Genomic DNA, 27,545 nt, shown 5'->3' with positions numbered 1-27,545 from the left:
TCTTGGCCCTACTGAGGCTATACATCACACACCCCTACCCCAGAAGACAGAGTGTCAGGTGTTATAAGGAGCTACGAAGCCCATACTGAAGTCCAGCATGTAAGGGATGCACAGCATGTTCCGACAGTCATCACAAAGAATGAAGAAGCAGACCGTTCAAGTAGAATGTTTTGAAGATAGAATTTTATTGTGACACACTGAATTTGAATTTTTCCTATACCCAAGCAATGAACAATGGGGATCTGCACAGAATTCAAGATGGCAGCCAACACAACCATTCCCCAGGCACCTGTACTTCAAGGAGAAATATCCTGCCAAGGACAGCCAAACAGGTATTTTCTTGCCAGAAAGGAGAGGTTTGATCATTAAAACCACCATGAAATTTGCTGAGCAAGTCCTATGAGGAATACAAAAAAAGAGATGTCACTCAGACAAAAGTCATTTTATTGGAAGCTGAAATACAGAAATGACATTGAACACATTTTTGTGCAGAGAGACTAACTCGTCAAAGAAATAAGGATGGATGGTTTTAATAAAGTGGTTGCCAACAGCACTATTATTTAAGTTAGAGGGCATAATATAATTTTTTAAATATCATTACTGGATCTAGAGCCCAGGAATTCAATAATGTGGAAGTGAATACTGCTGCCCTTGCTGGTACAGTTGTCATTTTCATCAGTGACTCTTGGTTAGAAAAAGTGCCCTCTGTAGCCAATGTTTTCTTTCCATGAACAGTTTTCTTCTCCTTTGCCATAGCTGATTCTATGCCCGAGCAGATTCGTCATTTGTGTTGTTGCTTATTTACTACATGTTAAGTGCGTGTAACAAGATGCAGGACAACTAGCTCTGTAACTGGCTGTTGAGTGAATAAGCCTGCTAGTTAGAAACAAGTAATCAAACTTTTGTTGACATAGACTGCGGTAATACTACTGCAAATCCTGTAGCTCTGTCAAACCTTCAAAGCTGTAACATTAAATATGTTTGGATCAAAGGCCTCCAGATCATTCAGAAAGTCAAACCCCCCCCCCGCCGACTTTCCCATATGGTTAGGTATCATGTTCTCACAGGTATTACATTTAAGCTCATAGCAAAGCCCTCTCCAGAAATGGATGCATGGCTATGAATGCATGTTCTTAGATCCGTGAAATGAAACTATATAAAATTTAGCAAGATTTATACACTACTATAAATGCATACGCTCTAAGCAGTTTTACATGAAATGGTATAAAGTATTCATTAAAAATAGCAGTGGGTGGAATTCAACATTGTGCTAAGGCAATCAATCTGTCATTGGAAATATTTGGGGTTGCCAGATAGAACAGTCTCTCCTTTCCTTCCTCTGTGCAGTTTTGGAGGTTCTATCAAACCAATCAGTGAGGCTGGAGTGGGGAGCAAATAAAAATAGACTTCAAAAGAGTAGGCATAATAAAATTATTAGAATTATCTCCGAGATCATCTGGAGGAGTGTCATTTGTTGCCCCTTGTGTTTCAGAAGCCCAGCTATGGGTAGTTTCAACCTGAGGTTGGACCTTTAGTGTCATCGGTCCCACACTGTCGAAGACTTTTCCAGCTACGATTCCGCTTCTAGATTCGGCTGGTATCCTCACTGACAACTTACAGATACCTCTTTGAAGACCTCTCCTTATGTCAACAACCCTGTTCAGTTGTTTATGCTTTTTAAAGATAAGTCAGTCATTTTTATGATCATTCTGTATTGTTTTCATTGTGCTTGTAAATTTTGTTGTACACCCTACTGATATTTTATGCAACGGGTGGGCTATAAATAGTAGCATAAATAAAAAATGGATAATAAATAAGAATATAAATAAAATAAACAGACTTTAAGAACAAATGTGCATGTTAAAATGACATTTTTTGACAGGCTTGCTGGGGGGGAAAAGTTTGAAGCAGAACATATGAACTAACGGAGGGATTCATTTCTCTTGATCAAAATAGGGATGTCCTATTCCATAGTAATAATAATAATTTTACTATTTATACCCTGCCCATCTGACTGGGTTGCCCCCAGCCCCTCTGAGTGGCTGCCAACATATGTAAAAACATAATAAAACATGAAACACTTTAAAAGTTCCTTATACAAGGCTGCCTTCAGATATCTTCTTAAAAGTTGTATAGTTACTTGTTTCCTTTGTTCGGGTTCCGCGTAACTCAATACCCTCCAACACCTTTCTCCAATGAAAATAGAGATCAAATCAGAAACCGGGACGGCTGCTATGAATTTGGGACTGGAAAATAGAGGCACTTGGAGGGTCTGCAGTTTGCACTGGTTCCACTGATGTCCATCTGAACTCTGCGAAATGTGCTACGTTCACACGGAAGCAGATGCCACGGAAGATTCCAACCGCACCTGCTGCGAAGTCAAGTAAAACAGCAGCCTTAATGCCAAGCAAACGTGCAGCGCAGGGCTGCCGCCACAATTCCCGAAAGCGCCATTGCTTTCTGAGCGCCGAGCGCTGTTGAGGCTCTGCCAAGCTTCTGCCTCCTGCCCTCTTCCCCAAGAAGCCGCTCTGTCACTTCTCACTTCTATGGTTGAAGCCCCCTCTACACTTTGCATTGGAATTGCCAGGTGCGCGCGACTCTTCCATTCCCCCCCGCCCCGCCACATACTCCCTACCTCTGCGCGATGGGTCTTCTGTTCAAGGGCCAACCGACGCAGGGTGCCCAACGAACTGCCTGCCTGTTCCTTACCCCCTCCGTCTCCTCCCTTAGGAAACGGCAAGGCCGGGATAAACTTGAGGGATTAAATCAGCCCATGCCTAAATTCCCTTTCTCAGCCCCCTATGGACCCTCTCGCCTTTCTTCCCGCGCCAGGATAAACTCAGGCGATTGTGTAGACGAACCGAAACTGGGGGCGGGGACGGGGGCGGGGGGGGGGTCCTTAAGGAGCTGGCGGAACAGGAAGTAGAGCGGAAAGGGAGCTGAGGGCGGGGCGGAGCTGTGCTGAGACGGGGTAGCTGCGCACTGAGTCGCTTCCTTACCTGGGGCAGCAGCCGGGCCCGAGCGCCCCGGAGGGTTCGCCGTTCGCCGCCATTATAATAATAATCACCATGCCTCTCTTCGCCTCTAACCCCTTCGAGCAGGATGTGGGTGAGTCGTGGAATCTGCCGCCCACCCCCCTCCGCCTGGGAAAACGGGGTCGCTGGGCTTCAGCAGGCAGTCCTACGTTTCCACGGGAAAGAGGTGCCGAGGCAGCTGACCCCGGGGTGGGGCCGAGAGGGAGAAGGGAGGAATGAACTCTGCGATCCCTGTTTCCCGGGAGGCTCTCTTGGGCAAGAGGCCCGGTGACACAACCGGCAGATCCTGTTCGCCCCTGGGGACGACGTTGCAGCAGCGCTTCCTGGGTGGGTAGAGGGTCCCCGCGTGGACCAAGGTCGAGGGGCGCGACCCTGGGATCCCTCGTTCCTTTCCACCCCGCCCTCACAATTGTTTTGGGTTACAAACACTAAAGGAAGTCGCTAGAGACCTTTCGGGGAGTTTTTATTGCGTTGAGGCTGTAGTCTTGGGCAGGCAAATAAGAGGGGCGTCTAGTGTTGGGGGTCGATGCCGGGGTGGAAGCGGGCACCTCTTAAATATAAGAGGGATTGGTGGTGGTTGAGGATGTCCGCAGGCGCTCAAAGCTGCGGCGCAGTTATTCCTCTCCCTGCCTTAGAGAGTTGTTTCGCCCGTTTCTAAGATACATAGAGGAATCGCGTTCGTTTATTCCCCAGAGCTGGTGCTCCTTCTGTTAAATATCTGGTTGGCTGTGAGCTACCTAGAGCAGGCATCCCCAAACACTGCCCTTCAGCTGTTTTGGGACTACAACTCCTATCATCCCTAGTTAACAGGACCAGTGGTCAGGGATGATGGGAATTGTAGTCCCAAAACAGCTGGAGGGCCGAGTATGGGGAAGCCTGACCTAGAGGGACAAGGGCAAAAGTCGCCCCCCCCAATCACCCATTGTTCTAGGCGTATTTTTGCAACAAGGAATTTCATGAGCGCCAGCAGTTTCTGATCTTTGCGCCTAAGATTTCAGATTAAAACTGTAGAGTGGAAGGAAAGGAGGACATTTTTCTGCCTCCCCGCTTCCAGCAACTCTTGGAAAACTGGAGAAGAGACCCTGTCAAGAGTATTGGTGAAGTAGGCAAGGGACAAACGGCAGCTCCCTCGGCCTATAGAGCGAGATGAGTGCTGCAACCCCAGAGTCCTCCACGACTGGACCTAACGGCCAGGGGTACCTTTACCTTTTAGGCAGGGGAAGGACTAGACCTAAAAATATATTTTAGCTGCAGTTCATTCATTTTCATTTCATTTTCATCTTTGTACAAAAAAATCACACCTAGACATTCTGTTGTTGCACCCATAACCCAGGTTTAAGGTGCCATTTAGCTCTTAGCTTTCATATCTGTTTCTAACACTGTCCATCACCACCACCCTGGTGCAAGACTGGAACTGAGAACTACAGTGGTACCTCAGGTTACATATGCTTCAGGTTACATACTCCGCTAACCCAGAAATAACGCTTCAGGTTAAGAACAGAAATTGTGCTCTGGCAGCGCAGTGGCAGCGGGAGGTCCCATTAGCTAAAGTGGTGCTTCAGGTTAAGAACTGACCTCCAAAACGAATTAAGTACGTAACCAGAGGTACCACTGTAATGGCTTGCTGAAATTCTAAGACGAGCAAGGGTTTTAACCTGGCGGGTAGTTCCAGCAGTTAAACTACTGAATCACTTCGTTCATATGCATTCAGGCCATAATGTTGCTGGAGACAGAGATATGTGGCAGTTTCTCGTGCAGTTCCTTCTCCCAATATATCATATTGACTTAACTGTTCAGAAAACTGGGAGTAGGGGACTGGGGAAATAGGCAGGGAGTCTTGCATGGCTGACCTTGGTTTGACAACCTAGACAATGCAAGAACAGATATGCTTGTACCAAAACTTCTGAAAGTATCAAGGCCAGGCTCCTTGCACTCATTTGCCTTCTGTGCGAAGGTACAGCTAAATTATTCAAAAACAGACTTCTAGAGATTTACCGGTAATCTTAACCTTGTGCCTTCCTGTACTTTCACTGTACTGTCTCTCACTTGGTCAAATACATGTGTTTTGGATCTTAAATAAATATTGTTAGTGGTCTTGGTAATGATTTGGATGTGATAATTGAAAGCTCATCGTATCTAGAAGGAACACTACACCTGGAGTTTATTAGTCAACAGACCATATATCAGCAGACATGACAGGACACTTCTCCTCATTTACAGTGACATCAACTGTGGTCAGCTGCTTGCTTTTGTCATTCCTGGTTGGTGGATAGTTTGAAACCTGAGAACACGCACCTTTTTTTACAAGCTGTCTTGTGCTGTAAAAGTTGTGAAATTAGTAGCATTAACCTCTGTGTGTCTTTCAAACTTAGGCCTAAAGGGGAAAAAACATTGCTTCCCATGTTCTCTAGTAGTATCTGCAATGGGATTTTAAATTGTGTGTTTCTGAAACCACTATTTTAACAAAAATGTATAAAGCAGAACAGGAAAATAATCTTGAATATTGTAGCTTCCCTGCACATGTATGTGTGTACTGAAGTTTATTGTTTTTGACAAAAAAATTTTTAGATCTAAGGGGTTCTTTAAAAATCACAGAGGAATTGGATATCTTAATAGTCTTTTATAGATGGTAATTCGGATACTCTTAGAAAATGTGGGAAGCCAAGATACATGGATGACAGTGCTCTCTTCTGCTAGAGGTTCAGCTGTTGAGCTTCCTAGGATAAGGCTAATATGTAGGGAGTTGAACACAGATGGACTTTGATTTCTGGCACAAGCTCTTCTTCAGTCAACATTATTAAAAGCATACACCAGTTACATCAAACAAAAAAGTTAAGTGATTTGCTCGCTCTTCATAAAACACCATGAGAGTGGAAAAGATAGGAATGTACTGTAGTTGGGGGAAAGCATTCTCTTACAATCCATTCCTTTTCTGTTATACAGAGATTGCTTTATATGCATATAATAGAGCAATCTGGAAACCTGCCAACCTTTCATGTCAGATGATAGGATCCTGTTGGTTCCTATGTCCTTACAGAAAAATATACATGGTTCAACAACCTTTGCTTTAGGCTCCGCAGCTCTTTTTCATGAAGGCTGGTTGCATACACACTGAGTTGATAATATAGGATACCTGAATTAAGTGGAGAATGAATTGGCATTTCTATTACTGGAGATTAGAATATTTAATTGTATTAATTACCAGAAACGAGCAAATTTGCTAGATCACTTAGTAGAAATGTGAATGCTTTAAACATGCTAATCATCTGGATGCGTTTTGTTGAAACCTGCAGTCTTTCTTTTTTTTACTTGTTGCAAAGTAGTCAGGAGTGTATGCTTTAGAAATTGGTTCACAATTATGTGTTGGCGGCTATCTTTATTTAGTATTTGGATCTAAGAAAATATTAGATGATTAAGTGACTATAGTCCTCTGCTTTTTCTCCAAATGAAGTAGATCCCTATAAGTATGCATTGCCTTGCTAATTTGCATAATATCTTGTTAAAGTGCACAAGTTTAACATGGTTCTCCATCTGGCAGGCATGTTGTTAAAAAATGCAGTTACAGCTTCAATTAGTGCAAAGAAACAGGTGTCTGTGTGTACAGCCCTAGCTTAGTGAGGTTCCACACACACAGAAAGGGATGCTGCATTGATAGCTGATCCTCTTTTTTCTCTCCTTTACCCACTGAATAGTTTATCAATGCAAGTATTGCTTAATGAGCACAGTCTTAGCAGCTGAGTCTGGGGAAGGAACCTTGTACAGTACTTCCCACAATTTCTGCTAGAGACAAACACAAACATGGAAGCATTGGAAATGGGAACAAATGTGCATGTAGCGTTTTACTCAAATTAGAACCTTTCTCAGTCATACATTTATTTAAAGTGTGATAGTTCTTAGTACAAGATAAAAAAAATTGCTGAAAAGTTGATATTTCTGTGAATATCTAGTTTAATCAAGTATGTTGAAGTTAATGGAAGTGCTTATTGTTTGATTTTACTATGTATGGGCCTTCCCCCAACACAGCTACCCATCAGGTCTCACTGTTATCTGAGCTTCTGATAGTTATGGCACAGTTCACTTTTTTCTGAATGCATAAATAGGGGGTGTGGTTTACTCCTCCATCCCAAAAAGATTTACTTGTAGATCGGATAAGAATTCTTTATTCTCTTAGGAGCACCACCCCTAATATTTCTGCTTGAATTAACTGTTGTGCATGTGCCTCCTGAATGGAGCAATGGTTAATGCAGCAAAGCAATTGGCACTTCCTGTGTTACATCTCTTAATTGGGGATGACTTGGATGCAGAAGTAGGGCAGCAGGAACTGTATCAGGAAGAGACAAGACCAGAGGGTTAAACATTCCAAAATAAAAGTCAGCCTACTTTTGTGTGTGGATATTTCAGGCACATAGGAGCCTTTGATTTCCTGTGCCATACAGCTTGATGTGGGATTTGAAAATTGGTGGATAAAAATCAAGGCAAAACATGAATATACTGATTTCTGAAACTGTGTGTGTGTCATATCTTATTAGGGCTTTTTCAGAATACAATAAGGTAAAAGAAAATAAATAGATACAAAAACAGATAAAGAGAAAAGAAATCATAGAGTCCTCTCTCAAAGGTAGCTCTTAACCCATGTCACCCTCAGAAAGTGGTGGACCCTCCCAACTCTCACCTGGCAACTTTTCTTTCTTCTCCCAGTCTCTCATTCTGGGAGGTCTTCCCTTCCCTGCCTCTCACTCAGGGTCCTTCCACCAATTCAGGGTCTTTGTGCATGTAAAATCCTCAGACCCCAATAACGGCCCGGAGCAGAGGACACCAAAGAAAAGAAAAATAACTAAAGAGAGGTAAACTCATTATAAAAGCAGTTTCTGATGTTCTTTTAACAGAGGAACAACAGAGGAAGCTACTTTATTATGGAGTCAAACCATTGGTCCATCTATCTCAGCATGACTGGCATCAAGTCTCCAGAGTCTCAGGCTGGGGTTTATGTCTATCGCTACTTGGAGATGCTGGGAATTAATCCAACCCAGGATCTTTTGCATGCAATGCAGATACTCTACAACAGAGCCGCAACCCTTTATTTAATAGTTAGCTAGCCCTTCTTTGATAGGGGGCAGTACAAAGTTATGGAATGGATCCTATATCATTTCACAGCTGTTGACTAGGGATAAGGAAGATCTGGTTTTCTGGATGTTGTTGGATTCCAACTCCCTATTATCAGGAATTATGGAAGTTGCAGTGCAGCGGAATTGGGAGGGCGCCATTCATGCTGTTGACAACAGTTGGCAGTGCTATGCTTTGAAGTTGCTCTAAAGGAGGAGTCTGTTAACAAATGCACAGATCAGATCTTGAGAGCCTCATACATTGCTCAAAGAGATGGCAGAAGAAAACATTGCCCTTTCAAGAGAAACTACAGTTTTCACAAGGGAAGTGCCTCATTTATTTGCCTATGATTTCCGAGCTCTAAACAAAGTTCCTTGAGCCAGTGCTGGTGCTTGTTCAAGCTTTGTTTTGTCTCTACTTCTTGCCCAATAAATGGGTTGAATCCAGTTCATGCTGTTGTGCAAGTACTTTGGAGCCAGCAGGAGGTGTCCATTAAAGGGAAGGGAGTCATTTTTGCTAATTTCCCCCTTCCTCCTGTAGTCCTGAACCCTCCAGAACAGATTCTCAGGGAAAAAGAGAACTGCAGGAGGTGGGTCTCCCAGTTTATAGTCCAGCTCCACAAAGCAGAGAACTAACGCCAATGCTTCTCTAAGATGCAAAGTAGTTATTTGATTTGTAAATATTTTTAAGAAGTGTTAAGTTGTTGTCTTAAAGGTAGCAATGTTACTTGCTGTAAGCAAATCCTGCTGTAATCTCTTCTCCATTATTGTCCTGAGGAGGGGGTCTCTGAGGTTAACGAAGAGCCCCAGAAACAACACCTGAGTAGTTCAGGGACGGAAGGGGAGGCAGTCGCTGTTCCCTCAGCAATGGAGCAAAGGGGCTAGAAAAGGCGGGAGCAAAAAGGGCAGGTCGCGTTACCCAAGTTGCTCTGCGTGAAGATTGAGCCCTTGCCTGTATATATGTATATAATAAAGGACTATTAAGATATCTCAGATTGAGCAGAGGTATTTTCTCATGGAAGGCTTCCTGAACCTCCTGACAATTATATTATGAAAGAACTGAGGATTTAAAAACTAAATACTTGTTCTACAAACTGCTTTTTGGACATACCCATACTACAGTTTGGTTGGGGGGGGAATGAATAACAGGTACATTAGACTTGTATCCACTTCTAAAGAGTTAATGTACAAAAATTCATATGTTTACACTTGGGTAAAGCAGGTATGAAAGATATGCCTTTTCAGACTAAACAGATCACATAAAATGATGACCTTGTAACTGCAGTTCTGTGGGGAGGTGGTTTTTTCCATCGCACTGAGAAATGTGTGTCTCCTTATGGTGGGAATGAAAAAACTGCTTCTGAAGTTTATAGCTTTGGGAGCATATACAGAATAAAAAACAGTTGTTTTGCTGGTGGCAGTTCTAAACAGAGAGTATGTGTGTTTGAAAAGGTGTTGATTCTCAAAGCACTATTTTTCTTTATAGAAAAAGCCACAAATGAGTACAACACAGCTGAAGACTGGGGAGTTATTATGGATATATGTGACAAAGTTGGAAGCACTCCTAATGGGTAAGACACTTCATCCTGCCTGCCAGCTCTCGCTGAATGGCATTTTATGTTTCTGCTGAGTAATCTGTGTTTCCTGTGCCCAGATCTGATAGGTAGCTCTATTCATTCCAGTCAATTTAAGCTGGTATAAACAGTAATGTGCTTATGTTAAAACTCATCTTGTATAAAAAATCAGATCCATTTAACAGGCAAAGAAAATGTAACTAGGTCACTTGAGAAACTGTCCAGGTTGTTAAGGAAATTCTCTTTCTGTTGTGAAGTAGCAGAATTTTTTTAACCTAGAGTTTCCAGTAAATGCCAGTGTTGTTTGGATGAACTTTCCCCCCTTGTAATTGTCTTCCAGAACTCTTGGACTCTTGGTCCTCATTCTTATAGGCAGTTTTTATTTTTTTATTTTACCAAAAATGCATGCAAGATATATTTGCTTATTTTCAGACTAGGTAGTAAGAAGAAGGAAAATGTGTGCTTGGATGTGACTGTGCTTTATTCACACTTTGAAAGCATTTGGTACCTATTCTGTTTGAGCAAGCTAAAAATGTTTACCAAATTGTGTTTAATGATATTGCTGTATTTTTTTTAGCAGTCTACCTTTTAGTGGCAAATAGCACTGCCTAACTGAAAACTACAATTTTGCAAGTGCTAAAAGCAGCCAAAAGACAGAGGAGAGATGATGCCTTTTCAGATCTTCAAATTCTGTATTGGATCAGCATGTGAAAGGGGAGCAGAGATGCATCTCCTGGTTGACAGTACTGTATGTGTGCAGTTTATAACCCTGCCTTTTCAGGGTTCCCAGTCTTGTGGAGAAAACCTTTTGTGTGTAGGCTCTCTGAACACAGATCCTATCAATGTGTGGAAAAAGGGGGTAATTAATAGGTGTGATCCAGCTTCCCCACCACACATTGACTCTATGCAGAATTTGAAGGTCTGAAAAAAAAGTCTGTTGGAACTTCCCTTTGCAACATGAATGGTAGGATTGTGTCCCAAAACTTTGGTTTTCAGTGTCTTTTTCCTTCCAGCATTTCCTATCTCCTTTTCAGTTAAGTCAAGTGTGGGCAATCTTGTTGATATTCCTTTGGAGAAGGTAGTCGGTGTGTGTGTGTGTGTGTGTGTGTGTGTGATCAGAGCGATCCCTTTCTCAAACAAGAGGGTACACCCACCACCACCACCCATTCACACCAACACACACTCCATCCTCTCCCCCTTCTCTCTCGCATACACACGACCTGGAGAGATGTGTGCCACTGTTTCCCACACATGTAATGTTGCAGGCTCACCCCGTCAATGCCAGAGAAAGAGGTTTGCGCAGGCAAGTAGAGCCAGCCTGATGGCCCTTCTCTTTCTCCACTCCATGGTCTGCTCTGTGAGAGTGGGGAGGGAGCCACCAGTCTTGAGAAGAACAGAGTTGAGTGAAGGAAGTGGGAAGATGCTGGCTCTTCTACCTTCAACTCTGCTCTTTTTAAAGCTGGCCACCCCCATCCCGTCAGCTCTTCGTGTTTTCAATACAACTAAGAGAGAAAACCATGGAGTCCACAAAGTAGTGGGATGTCTTCCCCGTTGCCCAGAGCAACCAAAAGTCACTCCAGGTGTCAGAAGAAGGGGATGGTCAGGGAAGGTGCCCAACTTTGGATGGCAGTGACAGGAAGATTTGGGGAGGGAGGGGAATAGGCCTGCAGGTTGCCAGCATGCGAATTAAGCGATTGAAATAAGAATCTGAAAAATTATATTGTTTTATCTAGAGCAAAAGATTGCCTCAAAGCCATTTTGAAGAGAGTAAATCACAAGGTACCCCATGTTGCTCTGCAGGCACTAACTGTAAGTATAATACATAACTTATTTTGTGAAAAGGGTTAAAACGGTTCTTTTTAATCATAAGGCAATACTAGATGATCACTTTTGAATCCTATTTAATATCTGTAGATGATGTAGTAAATCTTTGTTATGGCCCATAACTTTGTCACTGCTTACATCTTGTATTTTGTGTGGTTATTTTCATCTACTAATTTTTGCCCTCAATTTCACTTGTTAGCTATTGGGAGCCTGTGTTTCAAACTGTGGAAAGATTTTTCACTTAGAAATTTGCTCTCGCGACTTTGCCAGTGAAGTACGAGTTATTATAAACAAGGTAAGGTTCTAATATGTTCCATATTTATTAAAAGCCAAGGGGAGAAATTCATTGTTATGGTGTCTATACATCTGTCCAATACACTGCTGCTATTTATATTAGGTTGCAGAAAGGGACAAATTAAAACAGAATTGATAGGGCAGAGAGATGAGTGGAAGAGGCAAAACTATACAAAAGCGTGAAATGATTTTCCACAGCAGTATTCCGTTATGGACTGCAGTGAAGAAAACGTAACATGCAGTATCTGAATTGACAACTGTCATGCAGGAATGACAGACTGAGAAATCAGGTAAATCATAAACCTGCACAGTTGTAGAACCGGAAGAGCAAAATATTTGCACGTAAGCTCATAATAAACCTGAATAATGGTATTTATAGCCAGTGGGAGCCAGTGGGGCAGTGTTGCTCACCCGTCTTCTGAATGCAGTGCATTGCTGCTGCAGCAGGGAGCTCAACACAGTGCAGGCCCAGTGCAAATACAGTGCTGGCCGTGTTGGACTGGCTTTGCTGTGGCATCTGAGCCACCCTACCACTGCCTTGTCCCATTCCCTCTCAGTAAGCAGCAGCAACATGCCCCGTTTGGAAGATGGGGAGCAACAGATCAACCCACCCCCACCCCACCGTTCTACATGCTGCTATTGCATATATGAACATGTTGTGGACATATTATCAGTTCTGCATTGACCTCTAGATTTTAATACAAGGCAATTTAAACATAGGCCATGATCCAAAGAGCTAGTTTAGCCATGTTCAAGGACCTGGCCATGCCTAATGGCATTTCTTTCCTTCAGGGGGCCTTTCCCCACCTTAAACAGCAGACGCTTACACCATTTCACAATTTCTTTTTTTAAAAAACTCCCCTCAGTTTCAGAAGAGGTGTGGCGCAAGCCCCAAATCCCCTCAGGCCTTCAGAGCTAATTTGGGTGGTTCTTTGGATCATAGCCACAACACTTTAAAAAAATCAAAATTTGCCTTGTAGACTGTGCTGTAAAACCGGGCTTGTTTGTGTCTTTTTAGGGTCATCCTAAAGTATGTGAAAAGTTAAAAGCTTTAATGGTTGAATGGTCAGAAGAATTTCAGAAAGACCCACAGTTCAGTCTAATATCAGCAACTATTAAATCTCTTAAGGAAGAAGGGGTTACATTTCCTACCTCTGCATCACAGGTAAGAGGCTAGAGTTATATCTGTTTCGGCATGTTTACAATTTTGCAGATAGGCGTGGACATTTTAAGTAAAACGCAGAATATTTTGACATGCTTGATTTTCAGTAAATGCCTGGTTTTCATAGCGAGACAGAATTTTATCCTGCATCTGAATAAACTGTTATCAAATATATATTTTATCCTTTTAAAAAGATTTTTATTTCCTGGCTAGTTTACAAATATCTAAATATACTCAGTTATTTTTAAAAATGCTATTAAAACAACATAGCAACACTGTGATCCACATTGCCAAGATGGATAACTGTAGCATAGCTAAACTCATGACCCTGATGAATGCAGATGCATATAGTGGGAACTTTAAAACCAAGCCCCACCGACTGCTGTTTATTGTATATAGTAGCCTTATCAATCTGCTAATTAGTTCCAAACCTCAACAAAAAGAATGGGTGGGTGGGTTGTGGTAGCGCTGTTTGCCATACAGGGCAAAAGAAACAGAAGGAGGACATCAGCAGGTGCTAGAAAGCAATGTATTTTGAAGAAATACTCTGGTCTAATGCATTTTTTGGAGGGAAGCTTTTCAAGGTCTGCTCTGCTTACTCGGTTACTGACTTGGGTCACTCTGGAGGCAGTGAGCAAAGGTGCTTGGAGTGGGGGGGCGGGAATCGTTGATCAGTATTACTTGTAACAGGGCTAACCTGCATGTATTGTGATGCTAGTACCAAATATTGACTACCTTACAAGGTTTTTCTAAGAATTACTGAGATAACATAGATGAAGCGCTTTGAACTCGTGAAATACACTATAGAAATGCTACTCATTGCTACCCTCTCTTATCACTGCTTCTGCTCCCACACATTCCCTCTTTCTTAGCAAACCATAGGTTTCAGTTGTTTCTATACTGGACAAACTGTGGTTGCCTCAAAATAGGGAGCCAAGGACCAAATTGGTGTGTGCTAACAACAACAACAACAATTTTATTTATTTATACATACATACATACCCCGTCTATCTGGCTGGGTTTCCCCAGCCACTCTGGGCGGCTCCCAACCGAATATTAAAAACACAATACAGCATTAAACATTAAAAACACCCCTAAACAGGGCTGCCTTCAGGTGTCTTCTAAAAGTCAGATAGTTATTTATTTCCTTGACATCTGCTGGGAGGGCGTTCCACAGGGCAGGCGCCACTAACAAGAAGGCCCTTTGCCTGGTTCCCTGTAACCTCACTTCTCACAGTGAGGGAACCGCCAGAAGGCCCTAGGTGCTGGACCTCAGTGTCTGGGCAGAATGATGGGAGTGGAGACGCTCTTTCAGGTACAAGCAAGCACATGAGTCCAAACTCATTCACATAATACTTAGCCTTAGTTGTAACTCTCTCTTGAGGCTTGAGTTGGCATTTTGTCTAGAGGCAGTACATTACCTTGTGACTGAAATGCTGGAAGTTGAGATGACACTGAAGAGTTCCTACCCAAAATATGTGTTCCTAGCACCTCTTGAGATTCTAGTCCTTTCTTTGTTTTAAACAATTTTTAAAAATGCTTACCGCAAGGCAGCTACATTAATACCACTGCTGTTTTTAAAGTACAAGCAACTATAGAACCTTTCCCACTTGGTGTAGCATATTAATATTGCCATTACATTTACAGAGTCCCTCAGCTGTTACCAAGAATGGTGCATCATCAAGCAAAAACAAAGAGGATGAAGATATAGCTAAAGGTAAAGTATTAGTCACCATGTATCTTGAGCGATATAACATTTAAAGTGTTTCTAAGCTTATGCTTGGAGATGCGTTTTGATGCACAACACGTTCCATTTAAAGAAGAGAAGACTGAACAATGAGGTGGAAAGGGGTTAGGAAACAGAAGACAAAGAGAGGAGTGAGCAGTTATTTTCTCAAGATGTGGGGGGGGGGGGAGTAGGGAAAACTCAAATTTAGTACTTCAGAAAATGCATATTCTTTTGGAGCTATTCTTCCCTTCCATTGAGCTCTTGGGATGCTTGTCTCTTCTAACGATTTTCTGATAGTGTTGTCATTCTGTTTTGCTAGTTGTCAAGAACTGACATTAGTTTCTAAAGCTTGTAAGCAGCTTGAGGTCTGAGACCTTACATGCTCATAGCAACGGTGAATTACTTAAGAAGCTCTTTGTGAGCTGGAGTAACCCAGCTAATTTACACGAAATTATATTGTGTACGTTTAACCCAACTTGTATTTCGTTCTCGCCAGAGTAGCCTTCTTGAGAAATACTGGGTTATGCCTCAAGTTTAATGAACATCTTTTTGCCTTTTCGTTTTGAATACTTTAATATTTTCCCATCAACTTAGCAGTTTGTAGCTAGGAGCTCTGGAACTTCAATTTGTATGCACTGTTTCTGGGGTGCATCAGTTTAAAGTGACTTGCAAGCTGTAAGCTTTTAGTCCTTACTGTATATTGGTATGGGCCCTGTTGAAGAACCTGCATGCAGATTATTTCCTGTTGCTTCTTTAAGATCATTGTAAATAGCGGGCTCAGTCAGTCAAGTTTCCCAGCGATCATTTTGCTTACCAGACATTTGACTAATACTTGGTAAATCACTAATGTATTTGTAATTCATTTTTTTTATCTGAGTAATACTTGAGGTTGTGTAATAATTATAAGTATTTGTATGATAAACTGAAACCGGTTTAGACCAACTATTCCTAGCTGTGCTAATTTTTTAAAAAAAATCACGCTATGCATCAACAACATTTATAGCATTGGTTGTTATTATTATTTATTAAATTTATTTACCGCCCTACACCCACAGGTCTCAAGGCGGTTCACAGGATAAAATCAGAATATAAAAACACAAAATACATAATCAAAAGAAAAACAACCCAGTAACCCCCCCCCCATGGCTTCCCACAGGTACAAAAAGAATAGGATCCTTTAGACAGTGCTATCTCCACCATCCAGAATGCCCCCCGCCAGAGAATCCTCATTGATCCACATTGGATGGGATGGAGATTACAGTTTGAATGCCTTATCATCCCTGTGTGATGTGAGGAGTTCGGAATTAGCTGCTGCCTTGTTTTTACTAGGTTTTCTTGAGCATGGTTCTGAGACATCATCTTTTAACCCAGTGCTGGGATTAGTACCCAGTTCACAGATCCTTGTATTCAAAGATATGCTCCATGCAATGCGGTTGTGACCTAGAATCTCTGCACGCCTTGGACCCTAGAAGCTAGATGTTGGGGAGGGATCTCAAGTTTATTAAGGTTGAAGTGTTTGAGGTTTTTTATGAAAACTGTTTTATCTGGGTTTTACCTTTATTACTCTCCCCCCCCCCTTTTTGGATACCACTATGGTATCAGATAGATAGATTTATTTATTTATTGTCATTGTCCGTATATACACAGTATACACAACAACGAAAATCAAACACCCAAAGACCGGATTTACCATACACATTTGCACATATCTCCAACACTCTCATCCTTATTAAAACATAATCTATTAAAACATAACATAATCCAGAATATAACATAACCTATTAAAAGCATAGCATAACCTAAAAGCCAAAATCATTGCAGTGTTTAGCGCTTTATTATTATCCCTAACAATAAATAAATAACTAGTTGCCTTATGGTAGAAAATAAAACTGCCATTAACACATTTCATCTTTATTTGGAACACTATAAAAGGCATTTCTTTGTTTTCCAAACCATAGCTATTGAATTATCTTTGCAAGAGCAAAAACAACAAACAGAAACAAAACCTTTATACCCACCTGTAGAAGTTCACCCAAGCAATCAGAAAATTTCAAGAAAGGTGCGCGCCTTATATGACTTTGAAGCTGTCGAGGACAATGAACTCACCTTTAAGAGTGGAGATATAATTGTTGTTTTGGACGACAGGTATGTTATACTTTGAGACCTCTGTCTGTAGAGAGGGCTGCTGAACTAATTTTATTTTACTGTTTAGGGAAGTTTTTTTAATGACTGATGTTGTAATGTATTTTTAATCTCCTGTTGGAAGCTGCCCAGAGTGACTGGGGAGACCCAGCCAGATGGGTGGGGTGTAAGTAATAAATTATTATTACTACTCTGTATGGGTTGTAGCCAACAAAGTTCTACTCAGAGTAGATCCATTGACATCAATGAACCTAAATTAGTCATGGCCACTCATTTCACTAGATTTACTCTGAATAAACATAGGATACCACCGAGTATGCCACACTACTGCATGCTCATTATGCTTTGAACCCCTGTGATCATTGTAAAACTTCCTTGGACACCCAAAAACCATTTAGATAAATTCTTAAGTCTTTGTGGAGGGTCTCTTCTCAAAATACAAGGGGGTTCTGTACTTGATCAGAATTTTCATGTGTGTATAAGCCACAAGGAACCCTTTGAGGCAAGATTAGCTTACATTCATCTTTTCATCTCTAAACTCTACAACTCTGCTTTGCCCTGCTTCCCAGGCAAAGGGCGTCATCCACTGGCGTCTGTGTTCTGGAGACCCCCAATCATCAGGCCCAGATGTGGGGGGAGCGCAGGTAGGGGGAGAAGAGGGGCAGGTTCTGTTGTAGGAGAGGAAATTTGCCCGCATGAATTTCATCAGTAGGATTGTTCTTCAATTGCAGGAACACACTCTTAAGCCAACCCAAAGCGCCAGGCTGCAATATTGGTTTGGATAGAAGTTCTGTTGAAATTAATATAACTTTGAAATAGAAATGTTCTGCATTGTGATACGGACTGATACTGTAGCTGTCCCAGGTCTTGAATCATGGAGCCATTTCTTTATTGCCACCACCAGAAGTGTTCTTTAGGAACTGTGTGGTTTTTTAAAAAAGTGAGGTGCTTCCAGAGGTTTACTGATTTAAAAGCGCTTAAAGCCTTAGACTTGTGTGATGTCCCCTCCCCTTTCTTTCTGCGTGGCTGCGAGAAAGAGTTTTCACCTGCCACTTTCAACTAACTGGTTTATAGTTGTGTCTGAACCTCAGATTGTGGTTAATCTTTACGGTGGATTATTTATTTATTTATTTGTGTCCTGCTTACATGCCTGAATGGCTTTTGAGCAGTTCACAACTATAAAATCAATTATGAAATACCCATACATAATTAAAACACACAATGAAACAATTCCTTCAAAGCATTTAAAACATACTTCAAAACTGTCAGTTTAAAAGTGCAATTAAAGCAATTAGATCAGGAAGTTCAAGTTCAGAGGAATGCTTATTTAATGAGGTGTGTCTTCAAAACCTGGTGCAATGCCAATACTGGCAAAATTGGGTGGGTTCAATTTGCTGCTCTTAATGCCCTAATCCTAATGCCCTTAATTGGGCAGAGGAGCAGAAGATGGTTTGTTGGGCAACATGCTCCAGAATTCTTGGGGACTTTTAAATATTAATAATGTAATTGTTGTTCTTTATTATGCCCCGCCCATCTGAGTTGTTTGCTCCAGCCGCTCTGGGCAGCTTCCAACAAAAATACAGAGGCAAACGCCTGAACACAGCTATAGTTACATGCTAATCCATAAACCTGAATGCATAGTAAGGATTGTATATTAAATGACTCAACTGAATTTGTTTCATTCATTCATTGTTTCATTTGTTTCAACCTCTGAGGTTTTGGAGAACATTTGTGAGATTTAAACATTAGAGAAAATAGTGAGACGGTGTCAAATACACACACAGAACAAATATTTAGGCTTTTGCTTTTACGGGGTTTTTTTAGGAGGGTTCTTTTCAATCGTTTTCTTGTGTCAGTTTGGTGCCTTGTAGCAGATGCTGGGCATTTTGCAAATCTGTCCCTACAGTGCTTTGCTTGTCTTGCAGAGCAAGCAGTTGTGGTTTGTTTCTGTGGCTTTTCTTTAATGGAGCTATGAATAGCAGAAGGCAAGTTATAGAAAGTATTCACTTGTAAATTAAGAGCCTATCCTAGGGATTTGAAGGGGAAAGAGTGAGGGACACTATATTGCAGTTGACTGTTTTGTGTATTAAAATGTAAATCTTTATTGCTCAGTGATGCCAATTGGTGGAAAGGAGAAAATCACAGAGGAGTAGGATTGTTTCCATCTAATTTTGTGACCTCTAACTTAAACGATGAGCCTGAGTCAGGTAAGCCAAATAAAAAAGTCGGTATTGAAAGCACTTTAAAAGTCACACATAAAGTATTATTCTAATTTTATGTAGGAACGTTCCATGAAATTTAATGACTTGTCCAAAGTCACTAAGTACCCTGGGAATTGGCTCTAATCCTCTTGACTCACAATGCCTAATTGTGCTCTGATTGCTAAATCGTTTTTACCCTATGCAATATGACAGAAGATCTTGCATTTTTATGAGCAGTAACTTCCCATATGTCTTGTCAGTGGCATTATTATTTCAAGACAAGACTGTTTCACTTGCTGTGAAGCCACAGATGGAGGCGGGATGAAAATGTGAGAGTAGATGGTTCTTAACGCTCTGTTGCAACCTAATCAAAAAGTTTGGTGTTGCCAAACAAAAGCATTGAACTATCACAAGTCAAACTGCTAAAAGTCATGATATGAAATGACTTTTAATTTGCCATCTGGGGTTTGAGCTCAGGGCAGACCGTGCATTTGTGTTTTAAAAGAGGTGTGGTACACCACAAGAGCAGAATTTAAAACTTATTTTTCTGTGTGTGAAGAGTTACTGCATGTAGGAAAACTTAAGCAGAGATTTCTATCCCAGCCTGTAGCTGTATTGGACTTGCATTTGTTTTTATAGGCATTTTTATTGTCGGGTGTTTTTGGTTTTAATTTGCTTCAGGGTGTTTTATGGGAAGTGATTCAGAAACACAAACAAACAAACAAACTGCTTGGAAAACATTTTAGATTGAGAAACTCATGCTATCATGTTCTCTTAGCTGCAACTGTGGAGAAAAGTTCTTCTGCTGAAGACACAACAGAGGAAGTTACAAAAGCTGAGCCTGAGCCCGTTTACATAGATGAGGTATGTGGTTGCTTTCAACTAGCACAAAGTCTCATTAGATACTACTTCCTTGAAGAAGCTATTGAATTTTGACTGAGTTTTGGAACTTGCACTCCTAAGGGTTCTGCATGCCTTTCTAGTGATGTTTTTCTTCATCTTTCAGAGTAAGATGGATAAGGCATTACAGTTACTACAGAGCATAGATCCATCGGACCCTAAACCTGATTCTCCTGATCTCCTGGATTTAGAAGGTATTTTTGATTGCCGATAAATGTGCTAGCAGTCCTATTCCAGAATCTATTGTCCTTTGTTCTATAAGCTAAGTGGCAGTCTGGGAGAAAGGTGGGAGGTGAGACTCCCCTATCACTATGCATATCAGCCCCATTTATATCGCTTGTAGTCTACTCAGCTATGAACATTTAACTGAACAAATATAAATATTTGTATATTCTCAGATATCTGCCAACAGATGGGTCCCATGATAGATGAAAAACTAGAAGAAATTGATAGGTAAGCCAATCGAGCAATATGTGTGAGTAAAATGGGAATGTATGCTTAAGCAGCACGTAGAAGACTTAAGACTGTCATATTTTCTCTAGACCTCTTTCAACTTATCCAGGCTTGTTTAGAAGCTTGAAACAAGACATTAGCTTTGTTGTACTTAGGCCATACACAAGCAAAGAAGAGGACAATTCAGGCTGCAAATAGGTTTGCAATGTGGGACTCTTTGTGGGTTCACTAGAACCCACCTGTAAGATGGTGTAGGTCTAGTCATCTTAATTTGTTTCTGTGTTCCCAGCATGTGACCACTTTCTGCAATTTGGTTTAGTGTTGAATGAAGGCATAATGGGGGAGGGATATTAACTGAGGGTAGTGCTATCAGTAGAACAAACCAAGTGGATTTTGGTCTCTTGGAAACAGAGATAAATCCCAGTTATTTTCAGCATCTCTCTCCCACCCCTCATCCCCTAATGTTGTTTGGATAACTTATAAACTTAGCTGTTGAAATTCAGAAATCCTGCAGATTTAACAGTCATGTATCCTGTCATAGCCTTCAACTATATTGTCCCCTCTTGTTGGAGAAGTATTGTGGGGTGTATAGCTAAGTTCTTACTTAAACGGTTCTGGGAATTGCTTGTGTAAAACTGCTAGCTATCTTTAGGAAGCTCATGTATCCTGTAGAGCAGCCTTTGCCAACATGGGAACCTCTCGATACTTTGGACTAAAGGTGCTATCATCCTCAAGCCATCATGGGCAATGGCTGGCAATGGTATGAGTTGTGGTCTACAACATCTGAAGGCACTAGGTTGAAGAAGGCTGCATAATAACTATGGGAACTGAGCAAAGGGTTGGATGTGTTGCAGGGAAGCATGATGTAGAGACTCCTCCTTAGACTTGGTATTGAGAAGCAAACACCTTCTTTCCAAGTCACTTCTTAACCTCAGAGGCGTTTAATTTCTGCCAGGCTGCACATTAATGTCTAGCACACGGACAAGTGCATAACTGCAAACACTTGACTTAACACTCTTTTTGAACTAGGAAGCACTCGGAATTGTCTGAACTAAATGTTAAAGCCTTGGAAGCTTTGGAGCTCTACAACAAGCTCGTGAACGAAGCGCCTATGTATTCTACATACTCGAAGATGCATTCATCTGCACCCTATCCACCCACGTCGGCTGGTGTTCCAGTGCAGGTCAGTGTCCCTGTCTAGCAAGGGTGCTTTTTAAGAACAGTTGTTGCAATGTGAGCGAGGGCCACTGATCCATTAACAACTTAGCATTTTAAGATTTCTGAATCCTGGTGCGTTACGTGTCAACATACACTTAAGCCAAACAGCATTGATAACTACTATTTATTTCTCCCACAGCTATTTCTTTCTTTTTTTAACCCATACCATATAGTTAACAGATGTTGGAGAATGCTTTAATTGTAAGTTTCTTTTAGGCTTGGATCCAAAGAGGAGAGTGGGTGGGTGGGTGGGGGGGAACTTGATGTACTGTCCCGTCCCGTCCCCCCTGTCCCCCGAATCCTAACTCTGCTTGCCTGAGAATAAGCTCCATTGAATTCAGTTGGACTTATTTCTGAGTAGGCATGGTTAAGATTGTGTTGTATGACTGTATTTGCAAAATAATTGTTTTTACACCACCTCCTTCCTGGGGGGGCTACAGTTGTGTGGGTGGGGCTTGTTGCGAAATAGGATTCAAGCCAGTAAGTTTTCCAAGTTAAACATATTTTCATTGTAGCTTTGCAAATCAGGTGGATAGATTTACTTGTTCAAGCTTTACATTGATGAGCAGTCTAGTTAAAAGGCTTGTGGGCTAGCTGATAGAGGGACTTAGGAATTAGGCATACTGCAGTACAAAATTTTGGGTGATAGACTAGCATTGCAATGTTTTTATGTTGGCACCAAATAATAAATAAAATAAAAGATATCTGTTGGTGCACATGTTTTGAGTGGTAGAGTTGAGATTTTTGACAATGAAGTGTATCTTGGAAGGACAAAGCAGTGTAGTCCAGTAAAGTATTTATTTCTCTTGCTTGTTCCTTTGGGCTACAAGTTCTCTGTGTGCTGAATTAAATAACTTGAAAATTCACTCCAAACAGTCATGTTTGCTTTAATAAACTAAGGGAATGGGGAGAGGAAAATGTGCAGGCAATAATTAAGTGCAAAGTGTGGGGGGAGTGGCTGCATATATTAGGTGGATTTTACATAATCAGTGTGGAAAGAATAGTTACCATGGTAACTGACACATCAAAGATGATGCATTTAGCTATTATGTATTGCTGTGAACTCTTAAAAATGATAGAAGAAAGGAAAAGGAAATTATGAGTATTAGACATCTTAAATTCTAATATTCCTGTCACTTGAAAATAATGCTGCTTCCTGATGAGGATTAAAAACCAGTGATAGCTATAGTTAAGGGGCTAACAGTCATACTAAGAGCAGCCCCACTGAAATCATTGGACAAGTCAATTTATTTCAGTGGGTTCAGTCTGTGTGGTTTATATGGTTATGACCTTAAGGTACTAGTAGAATATGGCTTTTGATGGAACAAGACCTGAATATTTTATTGATTAGACTTTCCCCCTACTCTTCTTCTAAGGAGCTTGGAGCAGCAACCATGGTTTTCTTCCCACCTACTCTATCCTCATAGTAACCTTATGGGCAGATTAATTTGGGAAAAATGATTGCCTAAGGCAGGCATAGGCAAACTCCGGCCCTCCAGATGTTTGGGACTACAATTCCCATCATTCCAGACCACTGGTCCTGTTAGCTATGGATGATGGGAATTGTAGTCCCAAACAGCTAGAGGGCCGGAGTCTGCCTATGCCTGGCTTAAGGTTACCTGGCAAATTTTGTATCTAGTTGGGATTTAAGCCTGTGTATAACCACCACATCCTGATAGAAGCTTAGAGGAAACTGCTTGATGCTGTGCTATAAAACACCTGCTCTTTCTTTCTTTTTATTCCCTCAAGGAACAATTCCTGCGAGTTTTAAGAACCACAGCTTTAGTGCAGTGCTTTTGCCACATACAAAACTGGCCATAACTTTTGTGTGTGTGCTACCCCTTCTTGGTTTTTTAGCTGTGCAATGCAGACTCGTAATGTTGTTCTGTTTCCATTGCAGTCCTATCCCATGCACCCTCACAGTGGGAACTATGTGGTTCATGGTGTTCCTCAAGGCTACAATCCAGGAAGTGATCAGATTGGTCCACTGAGGTCCTTACCACCAACTATAAATTCTTCAGTAACTTCTCAGCCTGGTCAGGCAGCTTATTTAAGGTATTCCATCAACAAGGCTGTATTGAAGACGTCTTGCAAATGGCATAATCTTTCTAGGGTTGCCATTTGTTTTGCATGTTGATACAATGTCTTTTTCTTTTTGTATTTCAGCACCGGTCTAGAATCCAGTTCTGCTTACATGAACCAGAATTCTTGCCTTCCACCTGCTAATACAGTCCCTTATGCCCAACAAATGGGTATGCCTATGGATATGTTCACATACCAGAACAATGCATCCAGTTTGCCTCAAGGAACATGCTATCCGGCAGTTCCAGCTCATTCCCTTACACAGCAGCGAACAAATTACCATCAACAGCCTCTCCTGTGAAAATGCAGTCTGTTCCTGAAAACAGTTTTGGATGTTGCTGACCCTTGTCATTTAAATTGTCCCTCCATTGATTTAAAAGGATACTTCTGCTCAAGGGAAAAGACAGCCAAGCAATTTCAAAGTTAAAAAAGTTAATTCAAGTTTAACACTTTTTTTCTTGCAAAGCTGTTTAAATAAGAGGAGCTGCTAATGTGTTAAAAGGCCTTCAGCACCCTGCCTTGCATAGTGGTCTATCAGCTCTACTCCCTATTTATAATGAAGCCACTCTAGAGTAACTTTTCCTTGTGCTATGTTTCATAAGAAAAAGCTTGGAAGCAAGTTTATATGTGCAGCTTTTTCTGTTCATTCTTTCCAGAGTTTATTAATGACATTGTTTTTATGGAACCTTTAAGTCTGAAGTGGTATCTTGAAACCCAATTAGTAGTTTAGCTAATTTGCTTTTCAGTTTGGACCCCTGCTAGATCATCTTAACAGATTGCATTTTATGATTGTACAATAAAGCAGTTGTGAATTTGGGAGAAGAAAATTTTGAATGACAGCAGTTAATGGACTTTTATGGTTTCTGCCAGATTGGATTTCTTATTTGCATTTCTCAGAAAACTAGTGCTACTTATTGCTAAGGAGTAGTTCTTATTCCCTGTCTAAGAAGAGAAGAGTCTCAAGATTGCATTTTTAGTATGTAAATTAATTTCCAAGCACAAGTTACTCTGATGGAACTAGACCTTTTGCTCTGTCTTCTCTCTCTGCTTTCATTCAGTGGTTTTGCTGAATACTTATTTGCATGAAAGAGAAATCTTTCATATTGGGAAGACAACATTTATGCCTCAATTTATTCACAGCAGCGATCTAGGAGCAGATGTCATCTTCTTGGCCTCAACTAGCAAATACACATTTTTAAGAGTTAAGCATCTAAAATAAATATCATGCAAAAATATAATTGCAGTGTTCAGGGATCAGAAAGACTCCTGCCCTGACAGAAAATGAAAAGAAAGATTCTGTGTTTTCTGTAGGTTTATTAATTCCTTGTTGACCATTTACTTATCCAGCTATTTAACATAATCATCTTTAATATATTGTTTATAGGTTACATATAGATGAACCCTACTCTGCAAGCAGGGTGGGTAGTGAAATGAACTAATGATTTAGCCTGAGCAAAAGGTAATGATGGCACACACAAAAATCGAAAGGCATTTATACTTTGGTTTCAGAGCCCTTCTGAAATATGCACCGTCTGTTGTACAAATACCTGTTACTTCGTAGTGAGGTCTGTGTTTGTCTAACTCAAATCTGCCTGTTGTCAAGTGGCCCTTTCACTTCCTATACTGGTGCTAAATAGGCTGTTCAGAAGCATGTTAGTGATCAGCTGCTGTTCCATTTTGGACCAAGTTGTGTGTGTGTGTGTGTGTGTGTGTCTTTCTTCTGGAACACTTGCTTGGTTGATTATCTAGCCATGGTGGTTTCCTTTTTGTCTAGAAATGGTATAGAATGGAAAATGGGGCTCAAATTAGCCTTTTCTGTTTTCAAAACTGAATTAGTTTTAAAACGTGTTCTTTTAGCATCCTTATTAAGAGCAGGCCCAGTTTCCCCGTCGCCACCTCTCTCAGCCCAGATATTTGATAAATGAAATGATGACTTTTTGATGAGTATTTAACTCCTTCATATTAATAAATTACATAATCAGTTTTTATTGATTCACAATCTTTGATACTACGTTAAGTGGTGCCCAAAATGTGACTGTGATGTTAAGCTGAAGCAACCTTTTTCATGGTATTTTTTCTTTATATATAATATATAAATAGTATGGGTGTGTATATATATCCACTTGTCTGATATTTTATACACAACATTATATATACTCATTCTCTAAAAAAAAATCAGTGAAATTTTATACATAGCTGCATTTTGCATTATTGCTAGTTGCTGTAATCTTACAATACATTTATGCAGGTTGTATATATGTATAAATTCTGATGTTGGAATTGTGTATTTAGTGTACTGGTGACAATGGGATCATCTTTCCCTCTTCTCTTTTCTAGACTAAAACATTATTTATTGCTGAGGTGTGATCATAATTATGCTGCCAAAGGAACTGACTACAGATTTCCATAGGGCCCAGACTCCATTGACATCAATGAGTGCTTAGCTATTGATTTGAATGGACTTAAGAATGTACTGCAGGCATACACCTATTTTTATATTAAAAGCAAATCCTTTGCTTTTCACATGTTAACTATTTAAGTAGAAATTCTGACAGTTTGTAATAAGGGTGGTATTGTGCTTTGTTTCATGGGTGTTAAAATAAGGTACAGTTTCTTCTTGTTTTTGTTACCTTAAATTGTATACAAATATTTTTCCCTATCTGAATGTTGCCCAAGGGCATTTGTCCAATCCATATTGCCACCTGACTCAAGCTTCTTCTTCTTCTTCCTCTTCCTCTTCCTCCTCTTTTTTCTTTTTTTAAAAAAGGTTAACACCAAATTAACAGTAAGTTCCCCAAGACCTCAACATCTATATGCATTCCAGTGTTTCTCCCCCACCCCAATAAATATTTAAATGGCTAATCTTCTAAATCTTTTGCTCTTTATGTGTTTATTTGGTTTTCATTTGTACACTTTCCATGTCCTGCAAACATCTAGCATAACCTGCTGAAAGATTGCCAGTTAAGGGATGGCTATGTCATGCTATAACTGATGACCTTTCCCTTATTATCTATGCATCATTTCTCAAGATAAGTGTTTTGCAGTGCATAACCAAGTTTTCGTTGCTATGAACTTAGTTTGTACAAGGCTTGACTGTCTTTCCCTTGGAATAATCTTAATCCTTCCATAGCAGTAGATTAAATTATTTTGCTCTTGATCTAACTGGTGAAAGGAAAGGGGATGAAACGGAGCACTGGAATTGGTGGAATGCCTTCCAAATATGTACTGTTCAAGAAGTTCCCGTTGTGGTTGCTTGTCCATGTTCAGGCTTATGTTTTCTTCCCGTACCACAAAAAAACTTTCTGGGTGTTTTTACACGATACTGTGTTCAGGCAACCGTCAGTATTAACAACTGGAGAGCTGATCATATTAAATATCCATCCAGATTCTTGTCTACAACATGTTTGGGCTGACTTGGGCAAATAAAACTTGTTTAACAAACATATTAGTAGAGTGTCTTATTTTTATTATGTGCTGATTCCCTTTAACTTGAGCCACGTCAGCTGTTGGGTTATCCAATCTGGCTGCAGGTTTGAATGGCCTTAGGCAATCTGCACTCTCGTGAGGCTTTGCACTAGTTAGCTTACATGGTGCCCGTTAGTTTGTTTTAGTCATTATTTTAATTTTGGCACGTTGCCCTGGAAGAATGCCATGTTTGGATCATTGGCTGGGAAATATAAATAGTGGCTAGTTTGAATAACCAGCCTGGGTGTTAGGGTGGTGTTGTTCTTTTTAGGGGTGCTCACAGCAGGCATCAGCAGTGGACCCTGCCAGGACATTGGAACCCTGGCAGCTGCCAAAGGATGTCTAGTACTGAATCTAGCCTTGC

General features: G+C 40.8%; 1 protein-coding gene across 2 annotated transcripts; it reads left to right on the top strand.

Moving 5' to 3' along the window:
- The first annotated feature begins 2,924 nt into the window (after positions 1 to 2,924).
- Positions 2,925 to 27,161, top strand: STAM2 (signal transducing adaptor molecule 2). 2 transcript variants are annotated; one of them, XM_033165061.1, is made up of 14 exons: positions 2,925 to 3,108; positions 9,624 to 9,708; positions 11,445 to 11,520; positions 11,735 to 11,830; positions 12,848 to 12,994; positions 14,639 to 14,708; positions 16,745 to 16,865; positions 18,975 to 19,069; positions 19,842 to 19,927; positions 20,070 to 20,157; positions 20,362 to 20,416; positions 21,446 to 21,599; positions 23,535 to 23,689; positions 23,801 to 27,161. In XM_033165061.1, the coding sequence occupies exons 1-14, from the start codon at positions 3,069 to 3,071 to the stop codon at positions 24,015 to 24,017; spliced, it is 1,485 nt and encodes a 494-aa protein (XP_033020952.1). In that variant the 5' UTR covers positions 2,925 to 3,068; the 3' UTR covers positions 24,018 to 27,161. The 2 variants fall into 2 exon arrangements, with proteins under 2 accessions (XP_033020952.1, XP_033020943.1); XM_033165052.1 differs by having other exon boundaries at positions 16,679 to 16,865.
- Positions 27,162 to 27,545: the final 384 nt, after the last annotated feature.

Source organism: Lacerta agilis, chromosome 1, assembly GCF_009819535.1.
Source record: "Lacerta agilis isolate rLacAgi1 chromosome 1, rLacAgi1.pri, whole genome shotgun sequence".
Classification (NCBI taxonomy): Eukaryota; Metazoa; Chordata; class Lepidosauria; order Squamata; family Lacertidae; genus Lacerta; species Lacerta agilis.
The sequence above is the reverse complement of the archived record's forward strand: the minus strand, read 5'-3'. Positions and strand labels throughout refer to the sequence as shown.

Excerpts from the sequence above, each read along its gene's own strand:
- STAM2 (XM_033165052.1), top strand. The coding sequence starts at position 3,069 with ATGCCTCTCTTCGCCTCTAACCCCTTCGAGCAGGATGTGG. Across the intron at positions 3,109-9,623 it reads CCCCTTCGAGCAGGATGTGG|AAAAAGCCACAAATGAGTAC; the intron begins GTGAGTCGTGGA and ends TTTTCTTTATAG. Across the intron at positions 23,690-23,800 it reads GGTCAGGCAGCTTATTTAAG|CACCGGTCTAGAATCCAGTT; the intron begins GTATTCCATCAA and ends TTTGTATTTCAG.